Source organism: Urocitellus parryii, chromosome 8 (genome assembly GCF_045843805.1).
Source record: "Urocitellus parryii isolate mUroPar1 chromosome 8, mUroPar1.hap1, whole genome shotgun sequence".
Lineage (NCBI taxonomy): Eukaryota > Metazoa > Chordata > Mammalia > Rodentia > Sciuridae > Urocitellus > Urocitellus parryii.
The window spans coordinates 96,013,060-96,025,806 of NC_135538.1; the positions used below are offsets into that span (position 1 = coordinate 96,013,060).

Sequence of the window (12,747 nt, forward strand, 5' to 3'; positions counted from 1 at the left end):
TACTTTTTAATCTAAGTAGTTATATTATAAATGTTTTTCTGATTATTGCTTTAATTCTATCCTCTTGATTCTGACATACAAAATCTTCATAAATGTTAAATTTTAGAAATTCTGCAATTTTTATTTGTTTTTCCTAAGAGTTATTTAAAGAGTTTAAAATATTTTTTAGGTTGGAGGCCTTTTAGTTTGACCTGTTGCCAATTTCTTGTTTTATTGCACTGTATCAGAGAATGTTATTTGTAATAGTTCTTCTGTATAAAAGACTTATTTTTTTTCTTTGACTCATTGTATGTTCAATTTTCAGGAATGTTTCCTGTGCATAAGAGAAGGTAAACCTCTATTTTCAGAGTGTGAATCTCAATATACATTCGTAAGATCTTCCTTATTGAATATTTTCTTTAGATCTTTAATATAATTTTTTGTTTATGACGTGTCCTATTATTAGTTCCTTTTTGTCTATTTCTCTTTCCATCTTCTATTCAGGAATGTGGTTTCTGTTTTTTGTTGCACAGATACTCAGAACTATTATTTCTTCATTTTCAATTGTGGCATTAGCATTATAAATATCGTTTTTGTCTCCTTTAGCTTTCTTTCTACCTTTTTTTTATGCCAGGATTATGCCTTCTTCTTTCTGGTGGTTTTTATTTTTATTTGCTTGCTATACCTTTGCCCATCTTGAGCTTTAACTTCTTCAGTAACTTTGTTTTAATTGTGTTGCTTATATTCAGCACAGAATTTGTCTTTACTTTGTAAAGCAACCTGTTTTTTTTTTCTTTTAATAGATTGTCTATTTTTATTCATTGACTGATATGTTTACTGTTATCACTGGGATAATATTTATGCTATAATCTTGTTATGCTTAGTAGGTGCATTGTACTGCATTTACTGTTTCTTTCTCAATGTGATAAGTTGCCCTTTTTTTTTGCTTTTAGTTTCTTGAGTATGTAGGAAGATTTGTTTTTGTGGTAGTGATATACTGAATCTTTTTCAAGAATTCTCTGTACTGATTCTTTTTCAAGTCATTTCACATGTGCATTTCAGATTCCCTTAGGCTCCTTTTAGCCTTACTTCAGCATCTACTCTTTGTTGTGTTAAACTTAAATTATACCTCATTTATGTGGCATTAATGAACTCGTTCTGTTTCTATTTCTCCTTCCCCTTATCTTTTTCCTCTTATCTGTTTAATTATCGTACTTCAACTTCGTCAGATCATATAATATAAACTATTTTTCCATTCTTCCCACTGTCATTTTAGACTTGCAATTAATTTTCCTTAGTGTTCATTACCGGCATCCTTGCCAATATTTTATAAGCATCATTTGAATTTGGTGAAGTTTCTCCTCTAGTATATTCCTTAGAGCTTGTGCATACAGTAATTCATCAATTCGTCTATTTTAACATGTCTTTCTATATCCTTGTTCCTTGAATAATAACTTAGCCAACTATAAAATTATTGTCTTACTGTTTCTCACTGTTTTTTTTCATTCATTTCTTGTAAATGTTGCTCCATTGCTTCCACATACATTGCTGATGTCAATCTAATTGTCTTTCCTTAGCAGGTGACTTTGTCTTTTGCATGGAAGTCCAAAGGGGTGAAAAACACCACTTACACATTTAAAGTCTAATAGCATAAGTATATCTTAAAATTAAGAATTTTAATTACTCCAAAACCCTTTTTAAAGTTATAGTTAAAAAAAATTTTTTTTAAAAATTCTAGAACAGTCTAACAATTCTTTTAAATCATTTTGGTTTATGTCTGTAGGATTTGAATTATATTGAGATTTCTTTGTCTTCTACCTCTATCATTTTCGGATTCTTTTTATGTTTTTAAATATTGTCCTCTTTTTTGGTTATGTTTAGTTTTCTACTTGGTGTCTTTTTAAACTTTAAGTTAAATTTCTTCTCCTATAATTTTTAATAATTTATCACATTCATCATATCTAAGATGATTATTTTTTCAATTATTTATTTAGTTAGTTATGACACTAAGAATAGAACCCATAGATGCTCTACCACTGAGCTACATCCCCAGCCATTTTTTACTTTTTATTTTGAGACAGTCTTGCTAAATTGCCTAGGCTGGCCTTGAATTTGCAATCCTCCTGCCTCAACCTCCCCAGTTGTGGGCATTGCAGTGTGTGAACTTGGTTTTATTTTCTTTTCTGATTTTGATTCTTAATTTCCATTTTCCTTTTTTCTCCATTTTTATTCTAAGTTTTTGGATTCTAATTTTTTCAATAGCTGAAAATGCTTCTATATTTGCTAATCTAGGTTTTAGCGTTTGTTGAACTTTTCTTCTGCTTTCTGTTTTTTTATATAAGAGAAATTTACTAAAATGTTTTGATTTTCATTTTCTGTTTTTTCTCTTAGTTATTCCTTTTAATTTCTTTTTCTTGCATATTGTCTTCCAACTCTTCTTCAGTTTAAAATATCCTATGCCTGGCAATAATACGGCAAGTATAAAAGTTGGGTGACTTATTAGGCTTCTTAGTTCTAGTGTCTCCTTTTTTATTTATAGTAGTAAAGTTAGCATTTTCTGTATTCAGTGAAAGTATTTATTGGAATGATTGGGCATGCTTTTTGTTGGGAAGGTGTAGATGGAACAATAATGACTTCAAAGTAGTTTCCTGTGATACTTCCAATAGAAGATGCCCAGTAAACAGATCCCATGAAAGAGCTCCCTCTCATTTTGAGAAGGGGAAGGAACAGGACACTGAACAAAGTTGGAAGGGATTATTTTAGATGAGGAACACCTGTACATGGCAATAAAAGAGAGGCACAGATGGTTACATGTGTAGGTAGTATGGTGGTTTGATGGCAGGGTGTTTTAATCCTTTTTTTTTTTTTTAAGTACGTGTTCTCACCTATTGAAAAGGGAACAAAGAGCATTGTTGATTTTTGAGAACTTTTTATATAGCAGAAACTTCTTTTATATATATGTGGAAAATGTGACAGAGAAACGATGAAGCAAATACAAAACTTTCATCAAAGTCTAGTTTAAGCTGTGTGATTTTAATGCTATTTCCCTCCATCCCTAGAACAGGGAAAGGTCTGAGGCAGCCTTCAGTTTGGTTTACTCAACATTGGAATATGCATAAGCAGTTACAGTGGCTGAACAATTAGGTGTAAAGGAGTAAGAACTTAAGAACTTTAGAGAGTGGTTCAAATAATGAAATTCGTTTTTTAAGTTGGAAATGAAACTAAATGATTGGAAAAGACAGAATGCAACAAAAGATATATGCATTTTTTAAATATTTACTTAATGCCTGGCTCTTTCCCCAATATAAAAAAAAATTAGGGAAGAGGGGTACTGAGCATTGAGCCCAGGGGCACTTTACCACTGGGTTATATACTCAGTTATTTTTATTTTGAGACAGTGTCTCACGATTTTGCTCAGGCTGACCTCAAACTTGCAATCCTTCTGCCTCAGCCTCCTGGGTAACTGGGATTGCACATGTTGTCTACCACACCCAGTTTTCCCCATTACTTTATATGATTTTTCTCATTAATATCATGAGTCATTTTGAGTTATAAGGGAAAAATATTTTTATCTTCTTATAGATGAGAAATCCAAGTAACGGAGAGATTAAATAACTTGTCTAAGATCACGTAGTCATCATTTAATAACCAATAAAAATTCCTTTCACCAAATTATTGAAAAATCATGTTACATCCAAATATTCTTCCTCAAATATAGAAAATAATGATAAACTGGTGATTCCATTATTTTATGACATTGAAACTAGATTAATATAAGGACTAATCTAATTCTTAAAATATTCCTTTTTCCTAATTTATTATGGCAAACCATAACATTTTCAAATATGAAACCAATATATGCTATTTGAAAACAATGTAACCTAAAACAAATCAGGAGTAAAGGATTTTTAAAACCCTAACTTTCTTGATGTCAGTGGATCTGGCCTTCTATGGCTGGAGCTATGCAAAGCACTTTCATAAAAGCTCTATTCCATTTTTCTAAAAAAAAATTGGTGAAGTTGGGATTTCCAGTGGTATTTAATATATGAATTCATGTTCAGTGAGATTAAAGGATTTTGTCTGATATGCACAGTTGGTTTCATGGCAGAGTGAGAATCCCAGTCCTGGTTTCGGTGCAACCCTCTGCAGGATTCCTTCCACACATCTTGTCTGTGTTTATTTGGTTAGCCCAGAGAAGCTTCCCTAGCCTAACATCTTCAGTATATCCTTAGGCATGCTCAAGATTTGTTTACATACTAAGAAAAAACTATGCAGTGAGATCAAAGTAAAAATAAAGCATTTCCTTAATAGAAAGTTAAGATCTTCCTCCCATTGTATTATCATGATAAATAAACCATACCTTCCACCTGATTTTGAGGATTGCAATGACTGTGATCTAAATTACTCTCTTCTTTTATTCTTTTTATTATATATTATTCTTTTATTTTTGTGGGTAAGTACCAAAGACCACAGTATGAAAAGAAATACATATGCAGTGCCAGTTTCACATGTCTGTTTTGGGTTAAAGCTCCTTTTTTAAAATAACTGGTCTGTTGTAGAATAAATCATCTTAGATATTAGCTATAGAAATTAGACTGAGGGAAAATGTTAAACATGACAGTTTCTCAATTATTTTATTTCAAAAAGGAAGTTAATGGCAGAATAGAAAAATAAGTCAGAGGTGGAACTGCGATTTATGTTTTTTTCCATAAACCAAACAAACTGACTTGTACCAGGTTTTCCACATCATGAAATCAGTCAAATATTCAGGTTAAGTTCTGGGTGTAATACTGAATTTCTCAGGCTAGTTATGTATTACATTTTTATTTTAGGGGAAGTGGCCAAATTATCTTTTCATCTCCTAATGAAACATTGTTAAAATACATTATTAAAAGAATGAAGATATTCTTCCTAGGTAAAGATCACTGGCTATTGCCATATAATAACTAATCTTCATAATTTTCCAACAGCAAATGCTGTAACTCTATCCACAAGTATTTTTTGTTTGTTTGTTTCTTTTGTCCCCTTGAAATGGAGCACTTAAGAATCATTAGTCAATTGCTCCTTCCTTGTTATGCTCTAGTGATTGTAAGGAAGAGAGGATATAGTCTCATATTATGTTTTGGGCTATTTCAAGCATGGTAGGCGATTAAAAAAAAAACATGTAAGATAAGTTTCTTGCCTTTAACAAATGCAAATCAGGAAAACAGCACTCATGTAAACAAGACTCCTGCTGAACAATCTGGCCATCATAACACTTAGCACCAAATGTATAGCTATACAATGCAACAGTTGTTCATAAAAGACAGGAATTTATGAGATCAAAAGGCATCTGTAAGTCTCCATCTTGAAATTTGTTGTGAAATAAATCATCTTAGATATTAGCTATAGAAATTAGACTGAGGACCAGAGCTATAGCTCTCAAATTGTGGTCCCAAGGCCAGCAGTATTAGTACCTCCTGCAAATAGAAATTTTTCCTTTCAAAGAAGTTCCCCTGTGGAGAAAGAAATTAGTGAGTCAGATCTAGCTGGTCTGAGGGCCATATTTGAAAACCAGTGACTTGAATGATTCTTCCTTATTGTTGATAAAGTTGAGTTCAGATAAAGATATTGTATCATTCCTCTATAGTATTTAGAACCTTTTATGATCCTTTTCTCTAATTTTTCAGGCATTTAAAAACTAGAGCTCTCAAACTAAATAGAGTCAACATACTCTCTTACTTTGTCTGAAATTTTCATAAGCTTTTCTATGAGACCACTGGACCCAAAGGGAAACATTCTTTGCTGCTTTTGTCCTCAACTGTCATCTGGTGTTTGTAAATAAAAGTGGAACAGATAAAATATTTGGCTTTGGTTGATATCTCACTGTGCTAATGAAATGTAAGAATTCATAGAAGTGAGAGAATCATAGTTTATACAAGGTGATACGTTTAAATTTTCTTCTAAGTGCTGATTATGTCTGTTAAGTTTGCTTCATTTTCTATAATTTGGGGGAAAATAGAAAGTAGATCTATGAAAATAAAATTGTAATATGCTTCTGTTCATATGTTCTGAGGCTCTTTCTACCTTAATCCTGTTTCAGTGCAGGTGTCTGAGACGTTTGTAAGAACAATGCTTTAGTTCTTCTTAATCTCATTCACTCAGGATGCAATGTTCTCTCTATTGTGAAATAGGTGTGGAATAACTGCCAACAGGGAACTTAGCCTGTGATGCAGTACTTGCTTGGACAGAAGCAAAACATGGCTCTTACTATTAGTTTTATACATTCTAGATGTTGGAGTATCTATTTCATAAAGCTCCTCTACTACTCTAATTTTATTCAGGCAATTTAGGTTTATTAATCTGTGGGTGCTATGTGTTTAGGATTATATTCAGCTAATGCTTATTGTTTTATAAGATAGGGTGTTAGATTATTTATATATGTTAGCAATTGATTCATGTGGGAGATGTTTTAGCATAATAGAAGGTAGATATAAAATAAAATGCTTAAATATCTGAGCATAATAATGTAAAGATATATAACTGAAGAGTATTAAAAAGTATTGACGGTTATCTAAAAAATATACATTTTAGATATTTATTTTGAATAGGTGAATACCAAATTAATGGGGCCAGATAATTTCAAGTAATAACTTATAAGTAACTCCATTTATAATACAAATTTTATTTAGATTTTAAAATGCAACTCTTGGAAGGCAGCATCAAATTAGGTCTAGTAGGATGACCATTTTTAAAGTAAAGATTAAAATCAAGGTAAACATGAAAAGGACCAATATAGAACATTGGTCACATTCACATTGAAGATAAGAATATCAATCCTCCTAATAATACTAATAATTGCTAAATAGGCTCACAGTTATTTCATAACTCAACTATCTGTCACATGTATAAATTTTTGATGTTTATATTGTCACTTTATGAACTTTTTAAAGGTTATTTGATGTCAGGAAAAGTTATTAATAATTCAGAAGTAATTCTTATTTTCATCTGTGTCTAGCATGCTGTAGTATGTAATTTTTAACATATAATAATATTTTAGTAAATGAACTTAAAAATGGAATTTTCCTTTTATTAAATCATTTACAGGGAGAAGCAGGATCCCCAGGTGCACCAGGGCAGGATGGACCACGGGGAGAGCCTGTGAGTACCTTCTTGACAGGTCATGAAATCCTATTTCATGATATTTAATTTTTCCCCCTAGATGTCCTGTTCTTATTCACTGAGTTCCAGAGTTTGGATGTTGTAGAAGGGTTTGTGGAACACTGTACCATACTGAAAGGTTGAATCCTCTTTCATAAACCAGGAAGAATGTTGCATGGGGTATGAATCATGACCACAAATGCTCAGGCCCAGATAAGCCATTGGTAAACATCATGGTCTTTTCTTTAGTCAGTGTTGCTTTGCCACATGTCTGCTTTTTCATAGTAGGCTCTTGGGGATTGTATCTTCAATAAAAGGAGTGCAGAGACATAATTAAGAGAGTACTGACTGAATTCTAGCTTTTTAGCAAGTATCCTAGATAACTCTTAACTTCAGATGGGTTTTGGAAATACAGATTGCTGGCCCCTTTATTCCTAAAACTCGTGGCCAACACTTAAATACTAGTAGATTTCATTTTAATCATCAAAGATATCTGTCCTCCAGGAATTCACATCTGCTTTGGGGGGACCTAGGTCAAGAAGTAAAATGAAGGCTAGATATTATTTATCTAGCATTTATCACAAAGTGTTTAGTTGGGAGTTCAGAGTCTAAATGTAGATAAGATCTAGATGGAGAGAGAAATCACCAAGATGTCTTAAACAAGGAAGAGGGATTGATTACTCTTGGAATTACTCAGATTTCACTGAATTCTCATTTTTGGATATTGTATTGCACTGGATCCAGTTCTATACAGAGCTACTGCCTTTATGAAGCATATAATCTAATTTGGAAAATTGAAATAAAGGATGCAAATGACAGCCAACTTAAGGCTGTTTGTCATCAGTGTTGTGTATCAACTTGACAGGGACCCAAAGACCAGGGTTTAAAATCTAATCTCTGCCATGTTCCAGCTGTGTAAGTCAAGTTCACATCTCTTAATACCTTCCTTTTCATCTAAATTGTGCTTACAATGCCCTCTTCATAGGAGTTGTTGTGAGTCTTATGTAGGACCCCCCCTCCCCACCAAATTGTGAAAACATTATACAAATTCATGGGGTCAGTGCTAAGCGTACTGCATCTTGGATGGTTGAGAAATTTTTACCAAGGATTTGGGGCTAGGTTTGGTCATGAAAGGATGGCTGTAATGGAAGGTAGAGAGAGCACTAATATGAGTGAAAGCACACAGGTACAATGGTTACAGATGTGCCTAAGCAACCATGAAATCATCTTAATAAGGTCCTAAGGCTGTAGAGAAGGGTCCAGCTTGGGTAGTAGGAAAACTACAAAGGTAGATTGGACTGTCTACTTGATTTAGGAGAGAGAGCATCCAAATTACTCCTGCCACTACCCCATCTAAGAAGCATTAGAAGTAGTTTATGAGTTTTTCATCCATACAGTGGATGTGCAGAAAGAGACTAGAATGAGAGCAACAATTCCTGGGCTATTTTGACAGACTAGGCCTGAGGTACAAGGCCTCAACCAGAGTGTTAACAGGAAGAGTGAGTGCACTCAGTGTACCTGAGCCTTAATCATCATTATTGAAGATAAAACTTAGGACTTGCTACCTGAATATGAGCTTGGGTGAGACTATTATGTTCTTCCCCGCCCCCAGAAATAGTATGAAGAGAAAGAGACAAAGAGAAGCAGATACAGAGATAGACAGGGGAGTGGGTTGCTGAGAACCAGGTTATAGTCTATGAAGCAACCATGTTCTAAATGTGGGTTAGTTATTTGGAATCTGCAGTTCATTTTCCCATAGAAATAATGCTATAATGGGAAGACTGACCAGTAAATCTATGTAAGCCATAATGTAATATAAGGAGAATGCATGTACTTTGAAAATAAAAAAAAATTTCAATCATTTTTAATAAAACCAGAAAAGAGAAAAGAATATTAAATGGGAAATGAGGGTGATTAGGGCTGCTTCCTTCCCTCCGGCTGCCCATACCTCACTTTCAGCCAGAAGCTGACCTGGTCTGCATGTGTTCTTGCCCTGCATGCTCCCACTTTTTTTTTTTTTTCCGATTTTACGTTTTTGCTTCTTTTCTTCCTTTCTACCAACATTTGCTGCATTCTTCTAATGTTTGAGTGAGAATCACAGGGACTGCCTCTAGCAGGCTTCCAGCCTAGTGGGAATAACAGATGGTCAAAGGATAAACAAAACAGAAATGAAATGAGGATTTTCAAAAAGATAGGCCAACAAGTGGCTAAGGCAGGAAATGATCAGAATGGGGTAGTGGCTATTTAGATGCAATCTCTCTAAACCAAGTAGACAGAAAACTAAGAGTTACTGAGTGAGATTCTTAGCAACTCTCTCAGGCCACTTACCAGATGGGAAGGCAGGAGCAGGATCCCTTATCCTTTTCCTCCAGCTCCTCTCTCTCCAGGTGAATGACAAAAAGGCAGTCAGATTTCCTAAGCCAGGAACCAGAGTCTATTGGGAAAGTGATGAATAGATGATGCATCTAAAATTTGCCAATGTCTGGCTATAATCCTTCTGGTCTGTAATCACTTCCAAATAAGAATGTGTAGCATTGTAAGCTATTCTGTTATTTTGACAATTCGTTGAGACATGGTTGTTAGAAATGTTATGCCGCAAAAAAAAATGATCTTTGTCATTTGTGGAAAGGTTTTGAAAACAAATGAACAAAACCCTCTAATGTTTATTTGTTTTGTGATGCAAAGAAATGAAGACTCCAGTTCCTGTGAATACTGGTTTTAAGGATTTGTAATGAATGATTTGGCCCGATTCAAAAGGACATGTCCAATATATTTGTTGTGCAATGTGGCAGCCAAGAAAATTAATGGAGCTTAAATTGGAAGGACAGAAGCTCTTAGAAAATACTTTAAAGCTAATTAAACATAGCTTATGGCAGTGTGATAGTGATTCATTTCTGTAAGCAGATTGATACATAGGAACACTATCTCCTGGAATTCAAACTGAGGGCAAAGAATTTATTTCATTGGGAAATGATTACATGGCTTTAAATTACAAGTCATTCACACTCCAGTTCTTTGGATTTTAAGGCTAGTATCGATCATTCCTAAAACCAATTCAATCCTAAAAGCAATGCACTTTATAAATAGCAATTTATACCCATTTAACTTCAATCCAGTTAACTACAACCTAAATTTGAACACTTGCTACTTTAATTATAATTGGCTTCAGCTTTGAATTACTATGTTTAAGGATCACATCAGTTATCAGTTATTCATTCAAAAAGCATTTACTGAGTACCTACTTTGTACTAGATATTATACTAACTCAGGAGAATGTGAAGATTAGACTCTACCTTCAAAAAGTCAGAGGAGCCAATAGATGACAACCTGGCATGGATGCTATGAAACAAGGCACAGGGTCTTGAAAAATTGTAGAAGATGTGCATAACTCTATATGTAGTTGGGGGTGTCACTGAAAGGGATGTGTTCTTTCTATAAAATAATACCTTTAATAGATAAAATTCACGTACAGTGTAGTTGATATATTTACATTGTACATGGTACATTCCAAAGTTTGGAAGATAAATAGGAGTTGTCTAGCTGTGTTAAGTTGGCAAGGCAGGAGCATATAGCATGTTCCAAAACAGAAGTAAAAGAAGGCATGATACTCTGAGAAGAGCTGATGCTAGTTCAGGCTAACTGGGTTCACAGAGTGGAAGGGATAGAAGTAAATGAAGTTGTCGGGGCAGGCATAAGTCAGATCATGAAGGGATTTTGTCTGAGTCAATTGGTGTTAAGTCTCCAAATAAAGTTGGGAGCCACCCAAAGGTTTTATGTAGGGAAGTGGGTTGATCAGGTTTAAGTTTTAGAAAAATCCCAACAGCAAATAAGAAGGCAGGGTGGGTCAAGAGAGGAGAAAGCCTGGCAGCAGTCTAGCTGAACACTGTCACCTTTAGTACCAACAAAGGCAAGAACTTTCAGAATTGGGAGTGAGAAAATGGATTGATTTGAAATGGACTAAAGCAGGGCTTGAGACCATCTTAGTGCATGGCTGAAGGCAGAGAAACACAAAGCAATAAACAGAATAGAACAAGAAGAATAGCTTTAGCCAAGGATCACTTAAGGCATTTTGAAATGGAACATATCTAGATAATAATAAAAATATTTGAACAGGTAATCTATATCTTTGAGTAGTTATAACGAACAGATTCATTAAAAATGAGTATTTATAAAATTTTTAATAATAGCAGACCACATGCCTGTAACCTCAGCACTTGGGAGGCTCAGGAGCATGGATCACTTGAATCCAGGAGTTTGAGACCAGCCTAGCCAACATAGTGAGACCTCATTTAAAAAATAAATACATAATGTAGTTCAATGTAATTCAACAGCCTCTCCGCATGGCTCATCCTGTGGATTTGGTAGTTTCTTAGCCAGTCCCCACAAATGCATGAGCTAGTTCTTTACAGTAGATCTCTGGACTGTAGTTGTGTTAGAAAGCATTGGTGAATATTTAGCCAAGGAGATTTCCAAGCAAAGTGATGAAGGTATGGTTTGATTTCTTTTTGCTGCTTATAGTAAAGTGTGAGGAGAAAAGGGCAAGTTGAGGAAAAAACTTGGGCAAAGAAGAACAACCACTTGATGATTTGGGAATGTTTTAACTTATCCCCATTGTAGAAGTTATCAAAATTGGTAGATTTGCTGTTAGAAAAGCATGCTGGTGGAAAGGCTAAGAACATGAGTGAACAAACTTCTACTGGTCCTAAATAGATAAGGAGTATACCTCCTCTATTGACTCAACCATCGCAGTAGAATTCCTGTAGAAGAATTTGACATTCACAATAATGAGTTGAAACTTTGGGGGCTATTGGGTTGAGGTAGATTTGAATCTTTAGGGTCAGAGGGTGAACTGTGTTAGTTTGAAAATTGTACACCCCACTTAAGATATCATGTCCTTATCCCTGAAACCTGATGATATTACCTTATTTGGAAGAAAGTGTCTTTGTAGATATGATTAAATCAAGTATCTTATCTAATTGCATGAATCCCCATGAAAGATACAGGAAAACCACACATTTTAAGAATTGGACTGAATGGTGTAGAGACAGGACAAATTAAGGAAGGTTACTGAATTCCCCAAATTCTGAAGGCAGGAAAAAAAATCATATAAACTACTCAGCTGTTCATATGTATTACCCTTCAAGAAAAACAGTGACTCCAAGATGGGAGTCACAGGCACAGTGGTCAGATCCTTATTCCTAGAGTACCATCTTCAAGCCTTAAAATCTGAGGGAATTTTCCCTGCTCGATGTTAAAATTGCTAGGAACCAGTGACTCTTTCCTCCTTCCATTTTTCTTCTTTTGGAATAGGGATGTCTATAACTGTCGTCCTATACTATTTCAACATTGTATTTTGGAAGTAAATAACTTGCTTTCTAGTGTATAGGTTCACAAATGGAAAGGGGACTTTGTTCCAGTACGTATCATGCCCTTACCTGATTTATAAAATGAAACAAATCTTATTTGAGCTGATTTTGTTTAGATAAGAATTTGAACTTCACAAGAAGGAGTTGAGACTTTGGGGGCTATTGGGTTGAGGTAGATTTGAATCTTTAGGGTCAGAGGGTGAACTTTGTTAGTTTGAAAATTGTATACCCCACTTAAGATATCATGTCCTTACCCCTGAAA

The 12,747-nt window shown here is 34.4% G+C and overlaps 1 protein-coding gene across 1 annotated transcript in view; it reads left to right on the plus strand.

Annotated features, from left to right (window-relative positions):
* Col21a1 (collagen type XXI alpha 1 chain) overlaps window positions 1-12,747 on the plus strand; it is a 171,798-nt gene that overhangs the window by 124,838 nt on the left and 34,213 nt on the right. The window contains exon 18 of the mRNA XM_026398951.2: window positions 7,066-7,119. Within this exon, the coding sequence (XP_026254736.1) occupies window positions 7,066-7,119 (54 nt within the window). The remainder of the gene's footprint in view (window positions 1-7,065; window positions 7,120-12,747) is intronic.